We start from the raw sequence: 27,478 nt of genomic DNA, 5'->3' as shown, positions 1-27,478 counted from the left end.
GGAAAAACAAGCTGTCTGATGAAATGCAGCCAGCAATATGTAATTTGTCAATAGTGAAGTATAGAACTGTAGTTGTAAAGGCTCCAGGTAGTACTTCAGCAAGTATCTTCAAAGCTGATATTTTCAGCTGGAAACTGCAGGCCTATGAGCCTGTTTATCTGAAAGGAAAAAAATGTGGAAGGCATGAAACTGCCTAGACAGTTGGGAAATTAAATATAGCTAGTCAGACTGTCCTTGCATATTGTCAGATGAATTCCCATGGGTGTACATCTGAACCAGGATTGTATGTGGATGAGGAGCCTCTGGCTAATGATTGGAAGGGAGGGGAAGGAACCTGCAGCAGTACTGTTGGGTCATCTAAAGTTGTTGATATCAGTAACTGTACTTGGGATCATATGCATTGCTTGTGGAACTGTCTTGTCTTTTGCATTTCCAGCAGCAACTTTGTAGCCTTTGAGACCTAAAAAATTAATCACTGATGATGGACTATGTCTCTTGGTCTCTTCCTGCAGCTCACTGTCTCAAGATTTTATTCTTCGGGTTTTGGAGAGAAGGAGAAGCAAATGCAGCTGCATTTCAATCAGAAATATAAATTGACATTAGTGCTCAATCTGGAAACATTTAGTGTCCATAGAAAGCGGAAGTAATTAAGTAGACACAGTTGATTTGCTCCTGAGCTTACTGAAATGATGAATCTTTGACTTAGCCAGAGTATTTAGGGATGCATTCTTCAGTTTTCAAAATTATTTTGGTTTCAGACAACTGAATATCATGTTGTGGTAGATTGAAAATGGTTCATCTCTTTGAAGAGATGTTAAGGCTTGACCTCTTTTAGCTGGGGAGGGAAGTCCTTATTTGTTTTCTGGGGATGTAGAGTGCCTCTTAACAGTTTTTCTTAGCTTTCTTAAGTGCATGAAGAAGCTGACCAAAGGAGAGAACTCTCAGTTGCACAACTAGCTTGCTGGTTCCCATGTTTGCATGCAGTGCTTAATATTTGGTCATGAGATAATAGAAACAACCCTGTGAAAATACATTGGCAGAAGAACTTCCTTTCCTAATAGCAGCTTGGCTGACTTAAACCTGTCTAAACAATGTTAATAGTATATTTGCATTAATAAACCTGTAGCTACTAATTATCCCATCATTTTTTTAAACAGAGCACTCTTGCCATAGCGTGTGGCCATTGCCAGCTTCTTTAATGTATTGATTTAGTAGCCTACAATATTAGTTCTATTGGTTCTCTTAACCCAAGTTTTATCTTCTTTGTAGTAGCAGGTGCTTGAAGTTCGTTCTTGTCTGGGTGAATGTTTTGTAGTATTAATATTTCATCATGGTCATATTCATATTTCATCATAGAATGGTGAAGGTGGGAAGAGACTTTAAAGATCATCAGGCTGCCATGAGCAGGGACACCTCCCACCAAACCAGGCTGCACAAGCCCCATCCAACCTGCCCTTCAACACCTCTGGGCATGGGGCATCCACAGCCTTCCTGGGCTGCCTGTTCCAGTGTCTTCCTGCCCTCATGGTGAAGAATTTCTTCCTGATGTCTAACTTAAATCTCCCTTCTTGCAGTTTTAATCTATCACCTCTGATCCTATCACTACACTCTCTTGTAAAAGCCCCTCCCCAGCTTTCCTGGAGCCCCTTCAGGCACTGGAAGGTGCTCTAAGGTCTCTCTGGAGCCTTCTCTTCTCCAGGCTGAACAACCCAAACTCTCTCAGCCTGTTCTACTGATATTGGAGAATTTTTGTGACTGAGAGTTAGACATGGTTTATTTCTACTTAAGTACTAATGCAAACAAAAAAATAGACTCTTTGGTATTCTTAAATCAGTCTGTCTCATTTTCCAGGTAACATGCATGTGTCACTAGCAGAGGCTCTGGAGGTTCGGGGAGGGCCACTGCAGGAAGAGGAAATATGGGCTATTTTGAATCAAAGTGCAGAGAGCCTTCAAGAGCTATTCAGAAAAGGTAAGACCTATATAGAGAATTGGCAAGACCTTGGTTATGTTTGTGTCGTGTAAGTAAACTCCCTTTTTCTTCCTAGGCTCTCAACTCAAGTAATAACTTGCTCCTAGGTTCTCTTTGGGTCAAGTGCCTACCTGCACCCCAGCCCTACGGATGTTTTTAACCATTACTTCACATTCTGTCAGGACCTGGGGCACATTCAGTTTTATGACAACAGCAAAAGTAGTTCATGATCTGCTTCTGCACCTGGACACTCATAAGTCTATGGGGCCAGTTGGGATTCACCCAAGAGTACTGAGGGAGCTGGTAGGGGATCTCACTAAGCCTCTCTCCGTAACTTATCAACAATTCTGAACAACAGGGGAGGTCCTGCATGACTGGAGGGTGGCTAATGTGACACCCTTTGACAAGAAGGGCTGGAAGGGGGATATGGGGAACTACAGACCTGTCAGTCTGACCTCAGTACCAGGAAAGATGATGGAGAGGCTCATATTGAGGAAGCTCTCACAGCAAGTGCAGGGCAGCCAGGGGATCAGGGCCAGACAGCATGGGTTTATGAAAGGGAAGTCTTGTTTGACCAGCTTGATCTCTTTCTATGACCATGTGCCCCACCTTTTGGATGAGGGGAAGGCTGTGGACATTGTCTACCTGGACTTTGGCAAGGCCTTTGGGACCATCTCCCACAGCCTTTTCCTGGAGAAGCTGCTGAATCATGGCATAGACAAATGTCCACTGGGTAAAAACCTGGTGGGGTGGCCGGGCCCAGAGATTTGTGGTAAACAGGGGCAAATCTAATTGGGGCTGGTCACCGGAGGTGTCCCACAGGGCTCAGTTTTGGAGCCAATCTCGTTCAATGATCTGGATGAGGGGATTGAGTGCTGCCTCAGTATGTTTGCAGATGACACCAAACTGGGTGGAAGTGTTGATCTGCTCGAGGGTAGAAAGGCTCTGCAGAACCTGGCCAGGCTGGATCCCTGGGCCAAGGCCAATTGTATGAGGTTCAACAAGGCCAAGTGCCAGGTCCTGCATTTTGGTCACAACAACCCCAGGCAATGCTACAGGCTTGGGGCAGAGTGGCTGGGAAGGTGTCCCACATAAAAGGACCTGGGGGTCCTGGATGACCGCTGGCTAAACATGAGCCAGCAGTGTTCCCAGGTGGCCAAGAAAGTCAATGGCAGCCTGGCTTGTATCAGGAGTAGTGTGGCCAGGAGGAGAAAGGAGGTGATTGTGCCCTTGTACTGGGCACTGATGAGGCTGCATCTCGAGTCCTGTGTTCAGTTCTGGGCCCCTTACTATAAGAAGGAGATTTGAGGAGCTGAAGAGTTTCCAGAGGAGAGCCACCAAGCTGGTGAAGGATCTGGAGAACAAATCTTAGGAGAAGGGGCTGAGGGAGCTGGGGGTGTTTAGTCTAGAGAACAGGAGGCTGAGTGGAGACCTCATTGCCCTCTACAGCTACCTGAAAGAAGGTTATAGGGAGGTGAGTGTTGGCTTCTTCTCCCAAGTGAATAATGACAGGATCAGAGGAAATGGCCTGAAGTTGTTGCAGGGGAGGTTTAGACTGGATATTAGGAAGAATTTATTTACTGAAAGAATGGTCAGGCACTGGAACAGGCTGCCCAGGGACATGGTGGAGTCATCACTCTCAATCCATCACCCCTTGTTCTCTCACTACAAGTCCTTGCCAAAAATCCCTCCCCAGCTTTCCTGGAGCCCCTTTAGGCACTGGAAGGCCCCTATGAGGTCTCCCTAGAGCCTTCTACTGGCCATACTGAACAGCCCCAACTCTCTCAGCCTGTCTCCATAGCAGAGCTGCTCCAGCCCCTCTGATCATCTTCATGGTCCTTCTCTGGACTGGCTTCCAAAGCTTCATGTCCTTCTTGTGTTGGGAGCTCCAGACCTGGACACAGCACTCCAGGTGGGGTCTCAGCAGAGCAGAGGGGACAATCCCCTCCCTGGCCCTGCTGCCCACGCTGGTTTCTGGGCTGCAAGCACATGTTGCTGCCTCATGTTGAGCTTCTCATCCACCAACACCCCCAAATCCTTCTCTTCAGGGCTGCTCACAATCCATTCTCTGCACTGTATTTGTGCCTGGAATTTTCCTGACCCAGGTGCAGGACCTTGCACTTAGCCTTGTTGAACTTTCTGAGCTTGGCATGGTCCCACCTCTCCAGCCTGTCCAGGTCCCTCTGGATGGCCTCCCTTCCCTCCAGTTGTTGACCCCACCACACAGTTTGTTGTTGTCAGCAGATTGTTTACCTTTGAAATGCTCAGCATTAAATATTTCAGATTCTTGGCTAGTTAACATTTTGGGAAAACACCTGCTAATATTTACTAGTTTTGCTGGCAGTGTTCCATTATTTTGGTAATTTATGACAATGTAGGGGCTTAAGATTTCTACCTTTCCTTCTCCAGCTGATTCAGCTGTGAGGATCTAGCTCTGCTACATTTCACAGATCAAGTGGAACACATTTCATTCTAAAAAGGTACAAAACCTTCCCTCAAGGTTCCAGGGGGATGTGCTCTGAAAATCAAACTACACAACAGAATTAAGACTGTTTAACAGATCAAAATTAAATTTAGGTAACCAGGTAAAGGGAAACCAACTATGACACTCCCTTTCAATACTGGTTCCAATTAAAAACAAATTATTGGCCCTTTTAAAATAGATATGTTTATAATTGTTACTGATTTGATAGGCTAAACAAGATAATATCTGAAACAAGGGTAAGTTTCTAGGAAGAGAAATTTTGAGAAAGAAACTATTTTTTTTAAAAAGAGAAAATAAAATGCCTAATAAAATTCAATATATTTGTGATATTAAGAATAAAATGTCATCACTGCTTTCAGAATCCTTAAAACCAGGTTTTTTTGCCAGACATTTGCAGATTGAGTTATTCAAAGAATTTCTTGCATACTTATTTGCAAACAAATTGGAATTAACTGCACAGTGGAATTTCAAGAGTACTTTTTAAAGTGTATCCTAAGCAAAATTTTAAAGATAAAATGTAAATAATTACTGAAAGATCTAAGTATTTTTTAAAGTACTTCTTATCCGTAGTTCCTAAAGTCTTTGAAAAGATGCTTGGTAAATTGAAGCTGTAAAAAGCAATTTGTACAACTCTGGTCTTGAATTTAATTTGTTGGAGTCTAAATAATGCCTACACAGATATACAATCACAGAATGGTGAAGGCTGAAAGGGCCCCTAAAGATCATCAGGCTCCAACCTCCCTGCTATGAGCAGGGACACCTCCCACCAGACCAGGCTGCACAAGCCTCATCCAACCTGGCCTTCAATACCTCCAAGGAGGGGCAGCCACACCCTCCCAGGGCAACCTATATGTTGGCACACATTTGGTATCTACTATATTGTTTATATTGATCCACAAAATTGAATATAGTAATTTTTGTGGTGCATCTCAGTGCTTCAGCAAATTTATGGGAGTCATTTCCTTCTATCTAAGTGTGCCTATGTAAGCTTATTCAGTTTTATTCAGGAAAAATCAAAAGCTCAACATGTTGTAAGTAGCCCACTGTTTTGCAGGATGACTTTGCAAGGGGCACATTATTTATTGATGGACAAATCTATTGTGTGATTGGCCTATGTTTGTCTTATAACCTCATCAAGATTCAACATTTGTTTTTGGGTGATTGGTTTTGGGGTTTTTTGTCTTTTTTAAAGATTTGGTTTAGACAATCTATGAAGTCAGATAGCAGGTCTGTCTGGTACATTGTACAACCTCTAAAAGTGGATGTTTCACAAAGAAGGCAGATGGGGGCAGAAACTACCATACCCTGTTGTGTTTTTTTTTCAAGCTTGACTCAGGATAATAAATAGGAAATTTTATCAATATTGTTTGGTAGGAAAGTTATACAAATTTCTCTTTCCCCCTCTTACCAGCAAAGTCTCAGCCAGTGCATGGGAGGAATTTATTGTTGCAATTTGACCAACTTTCTTGTCCTTCTGTTTTCCTTTATTGCCAGAAACCTGGCCTGTTTTTCCCTCTCTCCTTCTCTCGTTGTTTCTCAGAGAGAATCAGAGAAATGAATTGTTTTTAAAAGGGCAGTTGTTGAGATGAAGTGAGACCTTGTCTTGAGGAGACATCTTGAATGATGAGAGGTTTGTACACTTGACAGAAATCAAGTTTCATCTTGAAATCTACCTGAAAGATCACAGTAGCATGAGGATATAGTAGTGAAACCACTTAAGATAATACCTTAGTTCTTAGTTATTTTCAAGAAGGAAGTCTTTGCTGAAAATAAGAGCTCACCCTTTCTTGGCCTGAGATTAGTGCAGAAAAGAGTTACTATAATTACTATGAAAGCCTGCTTGCAAGCACTGGGAAGGAGAAGGCAATCAGCCCTTCTCCAGACTAGTACTGAGTACTGAAAGATGAGAGCACAAAATTGAAATCTGCCCCAGGACTTTTAGGACATGCTTTCAAGGTAGGGGAATGTTTGCCAGCCAAGACTGGCTGTGGTGGCAGAAGCTTCTGGTCTTACTTCCTATCAGGAAGACCAAAACACAAATTCAGATAAAATCGGTGCCAGAAGAAGCTGCCTGTTCTTGGAGATGAAGCTGTTTTATTGAGTTGTTTTTCTGCTAGCTCAGCAAACTATTTTCAGTTGCTTGCTATTCATTAGCCTGGGATATTGCCCTGTGGTGAAATGCAGTTCAAGAGATACCCAAATGAAAGAGCTTTATGATGTAGCTAAGGTTGACAAAAGCAATCTAATTCCTTCCAGCAAGAGTAGGATAACCAGACAGTCTTGAATGAAGATTTGGCTACACTGAGGAAACAATCTATTAAACCTTTTTGGTTGTCTTGAATATCAGTTTCTGTGTTGGCTTATAAAGATGGAGGAACAGAGAATGCAGAGGTTCCTGTAGGCTTGTCAGCCTTGTTATTTGTGGAGGACTTGTAGCAAATGGGGCATCCTAGAGAAATCCCATTTTCCTTGGCCATATTTCAGACCTAGCATACAGCAGGGAAGAGCTATTCTATGGCAGAGGGTGAGTTTCCAAAATTTTTCAGAATTGCCCAATCACTCCTGGGCAGAGCATAATAAAATCAGTTTTCAGCTTCTGCAACTTTACAGCGTGATTGGTTCTGAGCAGTCTCAGAGATGCTCTTTTCTTCCTCCTTGGGTAGCTGAACGTGGTGTTCTGTAACAAAATCTAACCTTTGAGTGTTTTCTAGAGGTTTCTTTAAAATAAATATAATAAGCATATTCAACAGTCTGTGGTCCAGCTGTTTTGAAATGAGGAGGAAAGAAAGGCCAGGGAAATAGTCAACTCTTAAATTTATATCTGCTGGCAACCTCTCTGCACCAAACCAGCAACCCCACACACTTAAAGGTATTACCAACCCATATAACCATTTATTTATCTAAACTTGGTAGAATTCTGGTGGTCTGTGTGAAGTTGGAAATCCTTGCTGTTACTCCATCTACTGAAAATGTGTTCTTCAGTTAATTTGTTACTTTAGTTTTAGGAATTTAGGGAAGAAATCCCCAAACAAGCTTCTGTTACAGACTTGATGACTTCTTGATTTACTGCATGCATTTTAGTCTTCTTATCCAGCAAAGCAGTGAATAAAAGCACAGAGTGAAAATCCATGTTTTATGTGTACCATGTTTAACCCTATCATACCATGTCTAATTCAGTGACTGATACAGAAATGTCCACATTTTTATGCCTAATTTGTATTTCTAATTCTAACAAGCATCAGACTCCTCCAAAATACTTGACAAATTCATTTCAATCATTATAAGCAATGAAAAATGAGCTTGAAATGCCCAGTTGGTAATCACTGCTTTAAAAGATCAACTCTGGTAGTTGTCTTTTCAGCATGTTTTAAGCTGTTAAATGGAGGAGAAAGACAATCTAGTGCTCAGATCTGACATCAGTTGTACTGGTGACGTTGAGATTACTCTGGAGATTTGAAGAGGCTGATACCAGACCTGCCCTTCTCTTACATCTGTTTAATTATCTGCAATAATTATTTTGTTGTTGAGAGGGTGTATCAGCTGTTTCAGACATGCTGCATCTTGTACTCGGTGCTTCATGAGGTCAAAGAGGTCTTTGAAGTGAAGTGTCTCAAATGGGAGAGTGTAAGTATGAGGAGCATGCTGTGCTCTCTGCTGCTGAGAATTAGAAACCAGGCATCCCTCTAATTTGGTAGATTTAACTGGGAAAGATTTATCAAAACTTGAAAGTGCGAAAGGCTTAATCTGTGATTTAGGCCACTCCTATGATAAAATTGTGGATTCTGAAAATAGTTTGAACTGATTGTTCTAGATGTGTTTAAAGGGAGGGGAAGAAAAGGAAAAAATGAGTGATAGCAGGCAGGTTGAGCAAAGAGGGGCTTTACAAATTGACTGTCTTGCAAATTTGTCTATGGGAAATTATTTATGTAAATAAAAGTAGCATCATCTGAAATTGGATGTGAGGAACAGCAGTTGTGGTTTTTGGGGATCTGACACCTTCCAGTGCTTGAAAAGGCTCCAGGAAAGCTGGGAAGGGGCTTTGGGATTGTAGAGAGAGGATGAGGGGGAATGGATTAAAACTGGAAGAGGAGAGATTTAGGTGAGACATGAGGAGGAAATTGTTGAGTGTGAGGGTGGTGAGATCATGGTCCAGGTTGCCCAGGGAAGCTGTGGTTGCCCCATCCCTGGCAGTGTTGAAGGGCAGGTTGGATGGGGCTTGGAGCAGCCTGGTCTGGTGGGAGGTGTCCCTGTCCATGGCAGGGGGTTGGAGTTACATGATCTTTGAGGTCCCTTCCAACCCAAACCATTCTCTGATGTTATGATGACTTGCAGAGTAACTCAACCCGTGTGCTGTCACAATCCTGGCCTATCTGGAGATGCAATAGTCCACCTGCTTTCAGCCTGGCCTGAGCATATAATCTTCAGGTTCCTTTGCACTAGGAGAAATCTTACTGGTCTCAGTGAGGGCTACAGAGTGAAGCAAAGAGAAAGATGAGTGTTGAAAACCATAGGTATGTTTTTAGGTGATACTGTGCTTTTTGAAGGTATTTCTTTTCTGTACTGCAAAAGCTGAAACGTTTGTAACTTCCCACCATTTTTGCTAATGGCTGCGGCCTGGGAGAAAAATAAGAAAACCAAAGCCTGAAGGAGCCAGAACTGTCTGTGTAGTTCAGGATTTCAAAATCAGTACTGTAAGATAAATCAACTTTAAATTTCTACCTGAACTTACTGACTCTTACAATGTGGTGGGGTTGTTTGTTGTGGTTTTTTTTTGTCTTTGGCCTCTTGTGTCCTGGTAAACCACGTGAAAGACTGTTTTAAAGTAATTCATTTGGCAGATACTACGTAGCTGAAGATTATTACAGTTTATGTTGCATTTAAAACCAGTTTGTGCTCTCACTTTCAGTAAGACCACACTATGTATCTCTGCCTTGGCACTGCTTAATGAACTGTGCTCTCACAAGTGTTTTGTTACCAAGTTGCATAGTTTTGGAGTTAACTCAGAAGGCTGGCAGCTCTACCCGCAGTTCAAAGCCTAGTGGATAGAAAATTGATCAGGAGCCATAACCCTGAATTCCAGTGCTTTTAGAAAGAAGGGTTTGAATCTCTTTTTGTGTGTGTTTATTTCTCCACAGTATTCTGGGGCGTAGATTCCCATACTGCTCTTGTAAATTCTCCTGAAATAATATTAATAATATTAAGACTGGAAACTAGTTTTCATTTTCCTGTGGCCCCTGATTGTGATGGTTGCATTTTTGTTACTTTTTTTTTTCCCCAAACTTGTGAAAGGGTACTAGAAGAGTTACTTTTAAATATTTTTCTTAGGTTAAATATGCACAGTAGATCTTCAGGGACATTATTTTGGTTTGCAGTGCATGCCTTAAGGATGGAAATAGAGAATGAGGTATTTTAGTCTCATCCTTTGTAAAAGCAGATTGGATTCCCAAAGTTATGATGTAGGCAGTGAGATCCTCTATATTAATTAGAGGAATCTAAGAAAATGTCAACAAAACAAGCTTGGCAATATCAGCCCTTCTTCTAAATTGCAGTTAATCATATTAATTGTCTGTTGCTTCAGATCATGAGGATTGGTGGATGTGGAAGGAAGTATTTTACGTGGATCAGTAAATTCAGCTTCTGCATCTTTAAGGGACAAATGAGTGTTCCAAAGTTTGGTTAAATTAATGTTGGGACGACTTCAGGCTAGATGCGGGGGTTTTGTTCTTGATGAGAGAGAAACACAATTTGCTTTTAATTCTTGTGTCAGTAGTATGTTTCAGAATATCATGAGTTCACATTTATCAGGGGTTTTTCATCTTACCCGAGCTGATGGCAGATCCTGTGTTCCCCAAGTTGATTTGCCATGGATCACAGAAATCCCTCACTCTCTGCTTCTCCATGAGGATGGGGGGAACAGGTGGTGATTTCCACCACCAGAGGAAGCTGGGCCCTCGCCCTCTCCTGGCCCCTCTCCCTGTCCGGTCACCTGGCCACCCCAGGCCCTGCCCCACAGCCATGGTTGTCACCCAGTGAGACGGAAGGATGTTCAAAGGAGGTGTGAGGGACCTAGCACCTCACAATCAGAACATGTCTCTCATCCAACACTGACCGATGTAACAGAGAGACGTAATGGCTGTCACTGAGACCATGTATACTAAAGAACAAAATGGCCACCTAGAACCGTCAGCACGGCTGAAGGACACTTGCAGAGAGCCTGTCTGGCAGACAAGTGGCAGAAATACACTGTCCCGAAACAACATGACAAGCTGACAGGATGAAGAACGGGGATTGGCAATAAGAGATCAGAGGACACTGGTGATTGGTCAAAATGGACCAACCATAATGCAGACCCGAAAAGGACCAACCCAGACTGTGTTTCAGCCAGTCAGGAAAAATAAAGCAGGTTCTTTGTGAATGGTACCTCTTGTACACGTTAGTAGGAGGGAAACTTTCTGAGCTTCAGGATCTGAAAATTGGGAAAGTTGTGTTGGGTTTTTTTTATACTTGGACCTACCAGGTTGTTAATGTAGTTTTGCTTTGGTATCTCAGAATGTAGAAAGCCTAAAAGCAATTTCATAGCTTCTTCTGGAGGAGGGGGAGTTAAAGCCATTGAAGGACTGATGTGAGTAGATCCTTTTACATCTGGTACCTGCAAGCAGTAATTTAATACATTACCTAGGAGATTAGAAATATTCTAGATTACAAGATAATTGAACAACCTAGGAATGAGCAATGTAGGAACATCCTGAGCTGAGAGGAGAGTGGAAAATATCAGTGGTGGAGCTGAAGGAGGAAATTATTATTCTGTTGTTGAATTCTATGTGGAGGGAAAGGAGAATTTTCCTTCAAATGAACGTTTCCTCATATCTTTGATGTATCATGTAGGGGAAAAACGAGCAACTGTCTCCTTACCTATGGAAAAATAAGTTAACTTTTATTTTTGCTTAGATAAAAGCTTATGGCTCCCTGGGTGAAACAGAGCTGATTTACTGTTTAAAGTGTAGGAAAAAAAACCACTTCCTTTTACTCAAGGAAACAGTCTCTTTTTCCTGCCCATGTTAACTTTTACTTTCAAAGCAGATTTTGGTTTTTAACACCTTCTCCATGGTTGCAGCTTGTTTTCCCTCTTCCTTCCCCCTCTTTTTTTTTTTTTTTTTGAGTAGGTCTGTGGATAGAAGTTTGACAGAAGCATCATCAGACATCAAAAAAACAGCTGTCATATTGCATATTCATGGTGTAGCAAGTTTTCTTTGTCACTTTGGGTTCTCTCATTTCACTGCTTGTTTTGCTGGGTTTGGGTGTTCTTTCCAGGGTTTAAATGGACAATCTTACTAAGATTCCAGGTTTGTTCTCTGCCTGCTGCCACTGCTGCCTAGGATTTTTCTTTTTTTTGCTTTTGAAATATGTTTTCTTCAGGCTAAAAGGGACCTCTGTCCCTCAAAACATTTCTATTTTGTCCAGTTCTATCAGCAGCTGTTTATTACAGGAGTATTTCCTCTGTCAACTAACTCTTCTCTCCAGATCAGTTCTGCTGCAGCAGAGCTAAATTACAGTAGCAGTTAACCCCATTGTTATTGTAGGAATTGGGCTTAATGACAGGTATGCTACAAAATATGATCATTTTATATGTTGACTGTAATGTAAATGAAATGATATGAGGACTGGAAATCCTGTGAGTATTTTAGCAGGCTCTTTCTGAGCTTGTTGGGATGAGTAACAGCAAAGAATAGTCAAAAAAAGATATGTGTGATTAAAATTGAGGTTGGTTGTTGTGGTTATGAAGCGCCATGTGTGGAAAAGGAAGCATGAAATGATTCCATTAATAATATATAGGCTGACGTTAAATGTGTCTTTGAGCAAATAAAATCATATGAAGCCAGAGCATCAAACAATGCTGCTTTAATTTCAGGGTGTGTTGGGTTTTTTTTCCCTTTCACATACAGCTGATCCTACTGCTCTGGGATTCATCATTTCTCCATGGTCTCTCCTGTTGCTTCCATCTGGCAGTGTATCCTTTACTGATGAAAATGTCACCCAACAAGACCTGCGAGCATTCACAGCACCAGAGGTTCTGCAAAACCATTCTCTGTCATCTCTGTCTGACGTTGAAAAGGTACCGTATTTCTTCCTTGGAAAACAGCTCTTGTCTTTTGCTGTTGATGCCTTCACAAAATAGCTATAAACTGCCCTTTTTGTCTCCCTGTCGTTCTTGAATTCCATGGGTAATTGTTGATTTCTTTTGTGAGAGGGGGAGGGATCTCCTACTTGATCTCCTAGTTAGTTTTTTGACAAGGGCAAGTGTAGGGACCTGCACCTAGGGAGGAAGAACCCCATGCACCAGTAGAGGTTAGAGGTGGGCCTGCTGGAAAGCAGTTCTGAGGAGAAGGATCTGGGAGTCCTGGTAGAGAGGAAATTGTCCATGAGGCAGCAAAGTGCCCTTGTGGCCAAGAAGGCCAATGGAATCCTGGGGTGCATAAGGAAGAGAGAGGCCAGCATATTGAGGGAGATCATCCTGCCCCTCTGCCCCTGGAAAGGCCACATCTGGAGAACTGGGTGCAGTTCTGGGCTCCCCAGTTCAAGAGAGACAGGGAACTGCTGGAGAGAGTCCAGGGGAGGGCAAGAAAGATGACTGGGGGACTGGAGCATCTCCCTGATGAGGAAAGGCTGAGAGAGCTGGGAATGTTCAGCCTAGAGAAAAAAAAGCTGAGGGGAGACCTTATTAATACCTGTAAGTGTCTAAAGGGTGGGTGCAAGGAGGATGGAGCCAGACTCTTGTCAGTAGTTCCCAGTGACAGGACGAGAGGCAACAGGCACAAGCTGGAACATGGGAAATATGAAATATGAGGAAAAACTGCTTTACTGTGAAGGTGACAGAGCCCTGGGACAGGCTGCCCAGGGAGGATGTGGAGCTCCCTTCTCTGGAGGTATTCAAGACTCCCCTGGATGCAGCCCTGTGGGATGTGCTCTGGGCCATCCTGCTTTAGCAGAGAGTTGGACTAGATGATCCCTAGAGGTCCCTTCCAGCCCTGACAGGTCTGTGACTCTGGGAGTGGAATGGTGATGATGGCTGTGTGCACTTCCTCAGAAGTGTCTCCTGACAGCCATGCTTGGGCAGTGACTGCACAAAGTTACTGACCATGAAACTAGAAGTAAGCAACATTTCACTTTCTTTTTCTAAAATATGTCAATGACATAAACAGTTTTATTTTTTTCAAAATTTTGGGGCAAAATGCACCTGAGAGGTAAGCAAAGGAATTACTCAAACAATTCAAAAAATGGGATATTCCTACACCTACCTCAAAAGAAAAAGTTTATTTTAATTAACATAAATATTCCTCAGTGGTGTAAAATGTTGTTGCTTTCCACCTTCCTTTTATAACCTTTCCCCAAGGGTGCATGTTCAGGTGGGTAGGGTTTGTGTATGCAATTTCCTGTGTGTCACTGATACTTGCACTCAAACTGACTAGCTTCTCAGATGTCAAGGCTGTAATGGTAACTCTTTTCCCAGAAAACCATTAGCCTAGTCGAGAGTTACAGTTAGGAGTAAGAAGGAAGCTGAGCTCTATTTCCACCTCCTTAGCTTCTCTGGATGAATAATCCTCAGAAAAGGAAGCCAACTGGAGTTAGTGGTGTAATCTGGGAACAAGTATGGCATTTGGCAGTCTTCCTCCAGGAAGAACAGCAACCTGCTCTTAGTCCAAAGGAAACCAGTCTTGGCATTGATTGCTGCTGTGTGCTCAAGGAGTATTAAACCACATTTTTCTTTGAATGTTTTGCATCTTTGTTTTCTTCTAGACCTTGTATATAATCAGTTTTCCTTAGGACTGTATCACCAAATACATACCAAAAAATTAGTTTCTTCAGTTACAAGCCCTTTAAGCATCCTTCTTGCCCCTCAGCATAGTAAAAATTAATAGTATAATATGTATATAATTTCATCTATCACAAAACTATAAACAATTAGCAACATAGGTTTGAAGTTTTAAAAGAGAAGTAAAAGTAACATATCAATGCAAATTCAGTATCAGTTGAGTAGAATGCAGCTGCCAAGCTGTGTAGTCATATTGTTGGAATTCTTTATCTCCTTTCAAGAAAGACAGCACTGTTAAGGCCAGTAATGTTACCTCTAGTGCCAACTCTGAAGTTAGTATGCAAAACAGGCCTTTAAAAATGCCAGAAACAAAATTTTGCAATTATGTGTTTGTGCCCTTCATCAGAGCTGATTGCATTCTGTGTTGTGTGCCAGTATTCATTCAGTGTGCTGCTTTTTTTCTTTCTGAAATGAAAAGAGAACTGTTACTATTAAAAGCCATGCTATGATGTTCTTTAGTCTTCAGGAAGAAAATGCTCAGAGGGATCTCTGGGGCCTGGGAGCTCCAGGATAGAGCAGATAAATTGGCAGTGACAAAATCCTGGCATTCTACAGTTAACAATCATAGAATGGTTTGAGTTGTAAGGAACATTCAAGGTCATGTAGATCCAACCCCCTGCATGGGCAGGGACACGTCCCACCAGACCAGGTTGCTCCAAGCCCCATCCAACCTGCCCTTCAACACTGCCAGGGATGGGGCAGCCACAGCTTCCTTGGGCAACCTGGGCCAGGGTCTCGCCACCCTCACACTCAAGAATTTCCTCCTAATATCTCACCTAAATCTCCCCTCTTCCAGTTTTAATCCATTCCCCCTTGTCCTCTCACAACAAGTCCTTTTCCAAAGTCTCTCTTCAGCTTTCTTGTAGGCCCCAAATATGCAGTGCTTATAGATCCTCTCCAATTATGCCCGTGTTACTTCATGTCATGATACCAGTATAATGTTGCTTGTTTGAAGGTGATGACAAAATTGAGACTCTAGACTGCAGTAACTGTCTTGCTGTTTTCATTGGGAAACAATTTTATGTGGAGATAGACAAGTTTTTGCTTTACAGAAACAAATTATTCATACAGTCAGCTTAAGTATTAGGATGAAGATTCAGGCTTTGGATTTGAAATGAATTAACCTGTTTCATTTTTAAACCCTACATGATTTCTCCATGTGCTTTGCACACACTGGGAGGAAAAATATCCTTCTAGTAGCCTGGAATGATAGAAAAACATTTGAAGAAACTTGCTGCTGCCGTTCTTGTTCTCAGTGTAAAGCCTTGTGGATAAAAGACACAGCTGTTCTCCTGGTCTTGTACTTGTGTTTGGGGGCAGTGAAGGACAGCTGTCATCTGAAGATGGGATCTGAGTTACTTAGATACCAGTATATGTAAAAATAATCTTTAACAATGCATCAGGAAAAAAATAAAAAGACTGGAGTATCTGTAATACTGATCTATAATCTCACAGTAGGGAACCACACAGTATAGTGGATTTGTGCAGAACACTTCAAGCCTATCTGCCCTCTGGAGTTTATTTGCTTACTTGCTTTTATGGGGGGAGAAAGCTTCCTGGACCATAGCTTTCTACAAAAACTGTTCTCCTATGATAGCTTTGTGAGTTTAAGTTAGTAGGGTTGATAAGTAGCTTTTATGTGCATCCTTTTATTCACTGTTTCCCTTTACATTGTATTAGACTGCGTGTTGGATGGCAGACTGGTTATTTGTTTTGATACATGGCCTTCATGCTGACCGGGGGAACTTGGGCCATTTCAACTTGGTGGTTGTTGTTCTGTCACCCCTTGTAGTTCACTGAATAAATTTACTTGGAATCTTTCTGTTTTGGTTGGTCATAAGATCTAAGTGACAGAAGTTTAGGGCTGGAGTGCTTCTCCAAGTACGTTGAATTCCAACTTGATATGCATAAGGCATGTTAAATTTTAATGCTGTCATGTCTTTCATGCAGTTTGGTCTAAAAAGAAGAACATCAATGCATCATCCTTTTTCTGAATCTTTGAGGATATATTTTGTTGTCTTAAGTAGGCTGAGAGACTCCTCAGTACAGAGACAAATTCCCTTGTATGACCATAAATGAGTTCAAGATGTGTGATATTTAACAACTCTACATATTTATTTTGGGAAGAATAAAATTATTTGTATCATCTCATAGGTTGGGTTGAGTCCCTGCATTACCTTTCTACACTGAATTTACACCTAATTTTTCAAAACCTGAGTATGAAGTACTTGAATCTGGACAGATCTTGTCAGTGTATATATCTAGGACTTAAGTAAAATGCTTTGCTTTTAGTTGGTGAAGAGCAAATAGCTTTTAATTTATTGCTGTCCCTGTAATTGTTGTTAATTACCTGACCAATAATTTAATAAACTTTTTGCTTTAAGTAGGATGAATATCACTAATAACTTGGTAGAAAGATCCGTCACTACTGGATGTTACATGATCCAGAAAAACTGCTTATTTTTTTTTCCCTGCACTTACCCACCTGTTTTGTTTTTCTAGTCATCTACAGGGGCAGTGTGTGTTTGTCCTCTTAATTCTGCAGTATTTAAAGGTTTTAATCCCTGTCCTGATGGGCATAATGTGTTAGATGATTAGGATTAGGTACAGTAATATCATTAATTGTTAGTTATACATGTAATGATTAATGCATTTGTATCTTAAAATGTCAATAATAGATTAGGCTGATTGCTGGATACATTGGTAGTCTTATGTTCATTTTTTTCCTCTTTGATCCCAATCTTGAGGATCTCATGACAGTAGTAACCCACTCTGAGCCCTGCTGAGGCCTGTCTTGCCTTCAGACTAAAGTTTCAAGGAGCCTTGGACACAACCATGCACTCTGTACCTCATACCAGGCTGGTTACATGGACTACATGTTCTTCTGGCTTCAATGTGAGATGAAAGCTTAAAATTGAACAGAGAAGACAGAGGCACTGGTTAGATGCATTTCATAGTAATAGTAGGATTTGCTTCTTTGATCCTCGTAGCAAATGATAAGAACAGTTTGGAAGACAAGTGAGCTTAAATACCAGGAATATATTTAGGCAAAATGGTGTGAAGTTGGTTGCTCTCCTTTAAAGTTCTGCTTTTTGTTTCCAGTCCTATTCAATGAGTTGACAAATGTCTTGTGTCTTATGACAGGTCCATATTTATTCCCTCGGTATGGCACTCTTTTGGGGAGCTGATTATGAAGTTCCTCAGAGTCAGGTAAGTTTACATTTCATTTTGTTTAATGTTGCAGCTTCAGATTTAATAGTTTGGCTGAATCTGCATTTGAGTTAACGTGGCAGGATATCATCATGTGAAGCTGAAAAGTAAGATTTTGTTGCTGTACTTGGAGCTTGTTCCTGTGGAGGGTGTGAGGCTGGTGGTGGTGTTGTCTTGCAGAAGGGTGCTGACACTACCTTTCTGTTAGTTTCCATGAAGATATATCTGGGCTACTCTATCCTGCAGCATTGTAGGCCCAAAGACAAGAGTTTAGGCTGCTGACAAAGCAAAAAATTATTTGGTTTGGTTTAGGCTTATATATATATATGTATATATATATTAAATATTTCAATAACATTGTTGCTTTACTTGTAATAAAGCAAATTGTTCTCTATGCTGCTCTAATTTCTCTGAGTCTGAACTTGGCACATGGAGACATTCAAGTTACACAATGACCAAGAAAGGGGATGAATTACTTGGAACAGGGAGTAGACTCTTGCAATTGACTTGTCAGTCAATGCAGACACAGTTGCAGACTGCTCAGAGCCAAGTGCATTGTAGGCCCAAAGACAAGAGTTTAGGCTGCTGACAAAGCAAAAAATTATTTGGTTTGGTTTAGGCTTATATATATATATATGTATATATATATTAAATATTTCAATAACATTGTTGCTTTACTTGTAATAAAGCAAATTGTTCTCTATGCTGCTCTAATTTCTCTGAGTCTGAACTTGGCACATGGAGACATTCAAGTTACACAATGACCAAGAAAGGGGATGAATTACTTGGAACAGGGAGTAGACTCTTGCAATTGACTTGTCAGTCAATGCAGACACAGTTGCAGACTGCTCAGAGCCAAGTGTTACTGCTCAAGAGGTTCTTTCACACACCCATCAGAACTCCTATGCAGTCTTTCCAAAACTGACTGAAGATGTGATTTGTCATCTTCCTGGATGGTCCTTCCCCACTCTCAATTGAGCTTTTAGAAGTCAATATCTAGCAGATGAAAAATAAGATTAAATTTATCAAAAAAACCCCAAAAACATTTAATGATCAAGTTGCAGAATTTGTCAGAGTGTTTTGCAGCTCAAGGAGATGAGCTATTGCTGCTTCATATTTGGCTTTGGTCCTACTAGTTGGTGTTATGTGTATGGAATGAAATTTTGGAAAGTTCCTTGACAATTTAAGTTTTCAGTTCCTAGTATTTCCTTTAATAGAAAGGATCTCAGGTGTGCTGATTTGGAAGTAGCTGTCTGAATTCAGAAGTCAGAATTTGAAGCTATGAATGATTTATGGATGCCTATTTGTAATGCCTACTGTGTCTGTGCCAAAAGCCCCAATATTTTCTTGGACAGCTATCCCCTTTCTTTGCTCTCCTGTCTTGGAGGAGGTGAAAGAAACAGTATTCAGCAGTACAGGGAGAGTGACATGGTCTAGAGCTAGGTGTTGAGCAAAAAGTAGGCATTAATTTTAGTGCCCTTTTCCTGTTTCTTCCTTGGGTATTAGGTTGTAGCAACAGTTTCACAGTAATGCAGTGGGAAGGAGTGTTTTACCCTTTGATGTAACAGGTTTTTTCCAAAGAAAGTGTGGTGAGGAGTGCCTGGAAAGACAAGAGTAACAGAAGTCCGGGAGTTACCTTTGAGATGTTCTCATGTGGGGCCTTTGTCCTGTGGAGTTAGGGGGGGGAAAAGGACAGGCTGTGTATGACATGACTGTTAAGTGTCAATTTGTATTTGCAGGTTTTCCCATTTTTAATGTTTTTCATTTTTTCATAATTTCTTCCATATTTGCCTGTTTATGCTGATTAATGAGCTCCTTCTCTGCTGGGAGTCTGGTTGAATACAACAGTGATTTCTGTAATTAGTTAGAAGTGCTAAACAAATAGATGAGAAAAGCCTCTTTTAATTAGCATAGTCCAGAATCTTTTTCTTTTTTTTTAATGGTACAGTTTAAGAGTTACTAACACCGGGAAGACTGGAAAATCATGATGGTTTGAAGTGCTCTGTGATGCAAAAGGCACACCAGTGCTTGTACTTTGTGGGTAACCACCCACTTTGGGAGAGCTGCAGATCAGAAAGCTCAAGTCCCAAATGCCTGTGGCATATGAGAACAAGTGTTATCTCAGGCTGCTGCATGCCCTGAGGAGTGATATTCCATGCAGTGTGTGGGATTAAGTGAATGAGTAGAGGAGAATTGTATCTAGATTGTTTGTAACCATATGGGTGTTGTTCTGCAACTGTGAAGCTCTGCCATCACAGCTGCTGTGAAGAAGGCCTGTAGGAAAGCTGGGAGCTGGGGAGGGACTTTGGATGGGGGCTTGTAGTGAGAGGACAAGGGATAATGGACTAAAACTGGAAGAGGGGAGATTCAGGTTAGCTATGAGGAAGAAATTCTTTAGTGAGGGTGGCGAGACCCTGGCCCAGGTTGCCCAGGGAAGCTGTGGCTGCCCCATCTCTGGCAGTGTTGAAGGGAAGGTTGGATGGGGCTTGGAGCAACCTGGGGTGGTGGGAGGTCTCCCTGCCCATGTAGGGGGTTGGAACTAGATGATCTTGAAGGTCTCTTCCAATCCAAACCATTCTGTGATTCTGTGAAGGTGAAGAACTATAGAAAATGGGCAGAGAAAACAGAGGACTGCAAGAGGACAGTAGTGAGGATTTATGCTTGTGGTGGGCAGAGTGTTCAAAAAACAACAAAGCAAATTTCCTCTGAGCCCTTTCACTAGTCAGTAAGCCCTTGAGAAAGGAAAGTGTTGATGTCCTGACTTTATAGACCAGGCAACTTGCTTGGGGAAAAAAGACAACAAGCCAAACAACAAAAAACCTGCTATTTTTCATGACTTACATGGTGACTTTAAAATTGGCACTCAGATAATGTAGGCAGTGAGTCTGGTGAGTGGATACTTCCCTGTCTTGAATGTCTTTTGTTTCTGTTTGTACCACAAGTCACTATTAAAACTGTTCCTCCTGTTTTTATTACTAGCCTATCAAGCTTGGAGATCATCTCAACAGCATCCTCCTTGGCATGTGTGAAGATGTCATTTATGCCCGTGTGTCCGTACGGACTGTTCTGGATGCTTGCAGTGCCCATGTCAGGAACAGTAACTGTGCCCCTTCTTTCTCATACGTGAAACAGTTGGTCAGACTGGTTCTGGGAAGCCTGTCTGGGGTAAGTCTTTGTCAGCATTCGAAGAGTAATAGACATGAGCAGGAAGAGAGCAAAGGTGCTAATTCATAGTCACTCTGCAGTCATTCTTCCCCTTGTTTTACTATGTTGCAATTTTGGTACAGGTGAGTGAAAGGAGGAAATAGCTTTAACCCTCCATCTGTGCCCTTGACAATTCCACCTGGAATATGCTTTACAGCTGTTGCTTCTGAGGAAGATAATTGTGTCAACTGTTTGTCTTTGTTGAGAGAAAAGTAGGGAAAAAATGGGAGAACAAAAAAGATTATAAACTGGTGCAAGCTGTAGGTGACTCATTGCTACTTGAAATGCTTCAAAAGTGATTGCTGTGGATTTTCTTTTTTAAAGTTATGCTTGACTTCTGTAGAGTTGCTTAGTAACAGAAGAAGGACTTTTTCAGTGGTGTGTCAGTTCTCTTGCACTTCTGCTCAGCTCTTGGATACGATAATTATCTAGAATGTTTTTGTCTGATGGAGGCAAATGCTGTTTTCAGGTGTTAAACTACTTGAACTCATCATACAAAGTTAATATTCCTGACAGGCAACATCTCCCTTCACCTAAACCATTACAACATGACTTCAGAATAGTTAAATAATTTCAAGGCTCTGAGTAAGAAAGCAAGACCATAAATTGTCAGTATTGCTTGACTGTTCTCTTACCAATACTTGCTTTCCTTATGTTCAGTTTATAATTATAACAAGTACTGGGTAGTTTATTATTGCTGGAATGATATCACAGTATGGTCCTGAATTTTATCTGGGTTTATGTAATATAAACTCCTTTTTTTTTAATCTGAGAGGGGTTATGCCAATTTGAAAATTGCTGTCTGGAGAGACATCACTGTAATTGCAAGAAAGGTGTTGATTTGACAATGCTTCCTTTTACCAAAAAAACCCAACAAACTAAAAAATGCCATGATCTAAGTGATAGTCTCTTTATAAATCTGGTTTGGAAATGCTTGCTCGAGGTGAGAGTTGACTGCATTTATCTAATAGTTGTCAGCAGCTGATTATGACAGGCCTCCAGAAATAATGCTGAGCCCGAGCTCCACAAAGCATTGTCTAGTCTGTGAGGTTATGTCTGTCCATCCAGTGCTGCACACTGGTATGTCTAAAGTCTTGTGTAGTTGCCAAGTGGAGCTAGTCTGTAATTCAATGAAATAAAGACCTACAAGGCACTAATCAAGCAACTATTAAAATAAAGTTGCAAGCCTTAAATTGGGCCATGAGCTATAGAAACAGCCACTGTGGAGAGAGAGTCATTAGTCTCCAGGTTAGTAATGGCCCTTTCTGCCTAGCAGATTTTCTCCTTTTTTCTCATCATGTTCTTGTCAAGAGGCTTTCAGAGGAGTCTCAGGTTAATGTGAGAGACCAGTATGGACTAGCCTGCCAAAGACAGCCATAGTGGTCCCAAATGCACCTCCTGAAATCCAGTGGAGAGCTGAATCCAGTGAGTGTGTTCCTGTCTCCTCTCCCCTGTTGATAATGAAGGAGGGGGGCTGCTGGTGGTTATCCAGCACTGGAGTTTTGCTCATCTTCTAGATTTCATCTGCCAGTAACCTTTTTAACCTAATTGGTAACGTGTCACTGCATTGGCTTTGCAAGAAGACAAAACCAAAATGGCTGAATAGAACTGAGTGTTGACAGAACAACCACAGCAGAGCTGTGCTGCTGTCTTTTTGCACCTTCATCAGCCATCCCTGCTGTTACAATATTTAGCATGCTCTCTGTTGTGTGCTGGAACTTTTAAATTAATATGAAAAGGATATAGATTAATATTTATTTTTTCCCAGAACTGTAGTACAACTTTCTGTTCCCAGGTCAGCATGTCTCCAGTCTTCATTAGTCTTATCAATGACTAGAGAAGTCCTGGCTCTATAAATGGTCATTTGGTGCTCTGTAAAGCACACATGAGGGGTCCTGTTTGAATGTTTCATTTTCTATGTTCAAACACTTAATAAAGGGACATAAGGTGCAAGACTGATTCAATCTCTTTCATGGTAATTGAGTTGCCTTGTGTAAGGGTGATGGATAAAAGGCTGCTGCATTTCTCCTTCCCACCTCCCAGCTAAGCCACTGTCTACGTTATGCCCAATTCTCACCGTATCAAAACACCTCACTAAAGATTTTTTGCTGTAGCACATAAGCTCTTCTTTGAATGATTGTAGATGTGACATCATTTTTTTGAGGGAAGTAGTGATTAAAAAAAAATAAATTGTAAGCTAATAGGAGTAGTCACACCTGACACACAAAAGGAATATGCCTGAGGGGCTAAAGGAGAGACTTCTCATGAATGCACGAGATTTTTACATATATAATAAGCTGTTTGAGGTACTAGACTAAAACTGTCAGGTTACAATACAGTTCTTCCTGTTGCACAGAAAACCCATCAGGCCAATCATGAGTTCCAGTCATGTTGCAACCATCAAACATGGTTTTCAAGTGTTGCTGTGTCTTCAATTTGCTTAAGGGTGGAATGTGTTTAAATTACACACTTGTGAACTTCATTTACACTTAGTGGAAAAAAGTAGACCATAAGTGTGGCAAAAATAATGCAGACATAATTCAGATAGGGATAATTCTAGGGAATATTCTCACTGGTGAACCTGTTTGAACTGCCACTCTAAACTTCAACTGCTTGTTGCTGGCTTTTGTGCATCTATGTATCAGGCACCTGTTTCATCAGAACATGAGCTGTTTCAGGATTTGACTTGGCATTACTGCCTGTTCTGCAGGTGGATCAACTTTCTTGCAATGGAGATAGAAAACTGCAGCCAGACAGGAGCCAGGCCATTCGGGAGAGACTGAGGGGAAAAGGACTTCCCACAGGTAAGTGCTTCCCTTCAGTAAGGGTTGTGGCAATAAATGCAGCCCCGTGAAAGGTCAAGTTTGGTTAGAGTTGGAGCCAAAGAAGTGGTGTAGTGGAGGATCTGCTGCCGTACACAAAATCCTGATGGTTCTGTGTCTAGCTTAGTGTTGGCAGTGGTGACAAGAGAGTAATTGTTTGAAGAAAATGCATGTCTTTTTTCCAGTTCAATCCTGATGGTAGGAACAGGTTTTAAAGGTTCCCAGTGAGAAGTTTTGATTCTGGAAAAAGGAAATCTTCTGCTGAAGGCAGATCCGCCAAAGGAACAGAAAGCAGCTTTTCCTAGTTACCTCTTTCCTGTGGACTCCACTTTCTCTTCATAGCTCTAGTTGCACACAGCCTGTTTCCCTGCTTCCCAGGCAGCCCTGGGATCTTTCCTCTACACACAATGCTCTTTTCTGCTTCTTTTTTCCCAAAAAGGTGTATTATATGTTCCCTCACAGTTCTGACAGTGTGGGGTGGACATGGAGGCCAGGTAGGGTTGTACTGTTGCTTTCAGGGAAGGAAGGAAAGAGGAACCTGGGGAGTCAAGGAGGAGACAGACTGTTTCAGAAGCAAACTGTTGCTGTTCTCACTGTGGAGAAGGGCTGATGCTGGCTATGACTTCATTAGATGTCCTTATATAAGGTCAGTGGCAGCAACATCTCTGAACTAGGCTTCTCAGACAAGAGGATGTATATTCTTCCAAAAGACCAGTCTTGTATTTTTATGGAAAATTTGTGGGACTGGGTCAGAGCATTTTGTAAGGCATTAGCTTGCACCACTCTTAAGTTGCTGCAATGCAGGCAGTGAGATGTGATAATCAAGTGAGATGTAATAATCAAGTGAGACCATTCTTGCCTTAAAATCTTCCTCTCTAAATGGAGCATCTTAGTGCCAGAATGCAACATCACCCACAGATACTCAACACTGCAAGTGTTAGTGACACAGTGTTTCCATCTGCCTCACATTACTGCTGTTGAATAGACAGAGGGATAAACTTAGAACAAAGTTGTTTTGCTGATGTGCTTAAGTTGCTCCTCTGTTTTTTAGTTTTGTGTCAAGCAACAGTGCACTGAATTGCAGGAACTGAAATAATCCATGGAGTTGTCAGTGGCAATAGAAATTACAGAAGTTAGACACAGGTCTGGCAAGGCACTGGTAGTCTTCCTTTATTGATTCTTTTGAGATTGATCCTAGACTTAGGCTACTTTCTGATATAAAAGCTTTCTCTCAGTAGTTGCCAGACCTTCCAGTACAGCACTGTGTGTAATTTCTGGTAGAAGCTGTCTCTTCGTTTTCTGGCACAAATGCACTGTTCTGACTGCTTTCTCAGAGCCTTTGCTTTCTTATTGGATTTTTGTAATTTATTCTTTTCCACAATATTTCTATAGCAATCGGAAGATCTGTACAGGGTTTGAGCCTGGATCAATCTAGTTGACTAGATTTGTCAATTTAATGCTTTTCTTTTCTGAACTTAAACTCTTTCTCACAATGCAGTCTTTCCCTGCTTCCCCCATATTTTGTAAGGGCTGTATTAGAACCTTGTTTTCCTGTTATTCTTAGGTTATTTTTCAACCTTATTTTTGCATATTTCTGGTGGTTTCTTTGCACACCTTTGTTCTTTTACCAACTTGACCTGTTCCATTTTGTTCACCTTCTATTTATGAATTTATGATTTATTTATTAGAACTCTCTTTGAGCACACTGCTGTTTGGCTGCTACCTCAAGCATTGTCATTTCCATACCCTCTTCCCATAATCTATTCTGCTTTTTATTCCATGACTATCATCAACTGTGTGTTTTGATAATGACTGGGATATTTTTTCAGTTTTGCAGAGATAGCAAGGTTGTCTTTAAACTCTGTTCTCACTTCATTAGCAATCCCAAGTATTATTTTTCTTTGTTGTTGTTAGTTTCTTATTCACTAACACAACTGAAAACTCTTTTGCTGGTTTGCTTTTCATTTTTTTAGAAAATTCTTAACTTTTAAAATATGTGTCATTTGAGGATTTTCTTTGTTTTCCCACCCACAACTTTGTTTAAGCTTTTTAGCAGAGTCCTCCTCCCTTGCTTAGCAGTAATGTTTGTCCCTGAGGTCTGAAGTATATCTTAACAAAAAAGCTTTTGGTTTATGGTCTATGTTTTGCAGATTAACCTAATAGATTCAGCCAGTAGCTCCATGGCTTTCTGGCTAAGTATGAAGGTGAATAGTATCTGAAACTTTCTCTGAGAACTGTGTCTTCAACTTGAAGGATGTATACTAGATGGTCTATTTGCTGGTTCTCTACTGTATCCTCTGACTTGAAAAATGTCACTTGCTAGAAGGTTCTCTCCTTGATTTTCCTTGATTAGCTTTGATATTTTTTTTTAATCACGTAGTATGTATGACTGCTCCTTAGATGGTTGAGAGGGCTGTGAAAATTATGAAAGGGCTGGAGGAGCTCTGCTCTGGAGACAGGCTGAGAGAGTTGGGGTGTTCAGCCTGGAGAAGAGAAGGCTCTGGGGAGACCTTAGAGCACCTTCCAGTGTCTGAAGGGGCTCCAGGAAAGCTGGGAAGGGGCTTTGGACAAGGGCTTGTAGTGAGAGGACAAGGGGGAATGGATTAAAACTGGAAGAAGGGAGATTGAGGTGAGACACTGGGGGGAAATTCTTGAGTGTGAGGGTGGTGAGAGCCTGGCCCAGGTTGCCCAGGGAAGCTGTGGCTGCCCCATCCCTGGCAGTGTTGAAGGGCAGGTTGGACGGGGCTTAGAGCAACCTGGTCTAGTGGGAGGTGTCCCTGCCCATGCAGGGGGGTTGGATCTACACGATCTTGAATGTTCCTTTCAACTCAAACCATGCTGTAATTCTATGATAGGTGTTGCTTTTATTTAATTACCATAAAGTTCCTGTAGGGTCCATTGTCTGATCTCTGAAAGTTCCCTTGCAGTGTGTGTGCTTGTGAAAATCACTGGGTCAGGGAAGAACAACCAGAGCTAAGGGGTATTTGAGACCAAGTCATCCACTTAGCTCAGCTGCTATCAACCAGTACATTCAACACAGGATTTTAAGTGACCTCAGTCCAAGTAATTTTTTAGAGGGTTTATCTTTCTAGGGAACATCACATTATCCAAAGAGAACTAATTAAATGTAAGCTTTACTCAAATAATATTTGTGAAGTGAGTGAGCTTGATAACCCCCAGATTGTAAAGCCAGCTGATTAGTCCTAATCTTCTTTTCTCTCAAGAGAACCCATTAACCCCTTAAGGAGCCCATTTCTCTGGCTGCACGTGCAGTGCACACACAGTGTTACAGGTAAAGAAAGTTTGGCACCACAGGTCATGAATGTTAAGGCATCACTGTTCCAGTGCAAACCTTATTTTGCCTGTATCATTCCAAGCCTGCTCCCAAAGGTACAAGTTAGTAATGAGATGATTTTCAATACTTGATTTTTTTCCTGTTTTTATCAGGATGATTTGTCATCCAGCAAAAATGTTTCCCACTTACTGTGTGGGTTTTATGATATTTTGATGTTATGCTTCTTTCTTCCTGTTTCTTCTTCCTTCCTAGATGAAGAAAATATTTTTAATATTTTCTGTTTTTTGAGTCCCCTCTTTTTTTTTATTTTTCAGAATAGAAGATGAATTGAAGTCAATTCATTTACTTTTTATGTTCTGTCTGTCCTTCTTCCCTCATCCTGTTTCAGTTTTTCTCTATCATATTAATTACCTGTGAAACTCTTGTTCTTTTTCTCTTTTTCCCTAGAGCCTTTACAACCCTCTTAGCTTCCTTCTCCAAATATTATTTCTTTATCAGTCCCATTTCCTGGTGTGTCTTAGTAGCACCATCTTAATTCTCTGTGTCTCAGTCTTAGATACAGTCCCTGATTCCATTCATTCAGGGAATATTGAGGATCAGCAAAATAGAAAACAGAACAA

At 41.3% G+C, this 27,478-nt stretch overlaps 1 protein-coding gene across 1 annotated transcript in view; it reads left to right on the top strand.

The window, feature by feature from the left end:
* Window positions 1-1,856: 1,856 nt before the first annotated feature.
* Window positions 1,857-27,478, top strand: part of PTPN13 (protein tyrosine phosphatase, non-receptor type 13 (APO-1/CD95 (Fas)-associated phosphatase)) — a 103,382-nt gene continuing 77,760 nt past the window's right edge. Inside the window, exons 1-5 of the mRNA XM_009993833.1 lie at window positions 1,857-1,971; window positions 12,400-12,569; window positions 17,472-17,537; window positions 20,517-20,702; window positions 23,452-23,545. Of these exons, the coding sequence (XP_009992135.1) occupies window positions 1,857-1,971; window positions 12,400-12,569; window positions 17,472-17,537; window positions 20,517-20,702; window positions 23,452-23,545 (631 nt within the window). The remainder of the gene's footprint in view (window positions 1,972-12,399; window positions 12,570-17,471; window positions 17,538-20,516; window positions 20,703-23,451; window positions 23,546-27,478) is intronic.

Source organism: Chaetura pelagica, unplaced genomic scaffold (genome assembly GCF_000747805.2).
Source record: "Chaetura pelagica isolate M959 unplaced genomic scaffold, ChaPel_1.0 scaffold210, whole genome shotgun sequence".
In the NCBI taxonomy this organism is placed as follows: Eukaryota; Metazoa; Chordata; class Aves; order Apodiformes; family Apodidae; genus Chaetura; species Chaetura pelagica.
This window is presented reverse-complemented; position numbering and strand designations above follow the sequence as displayed.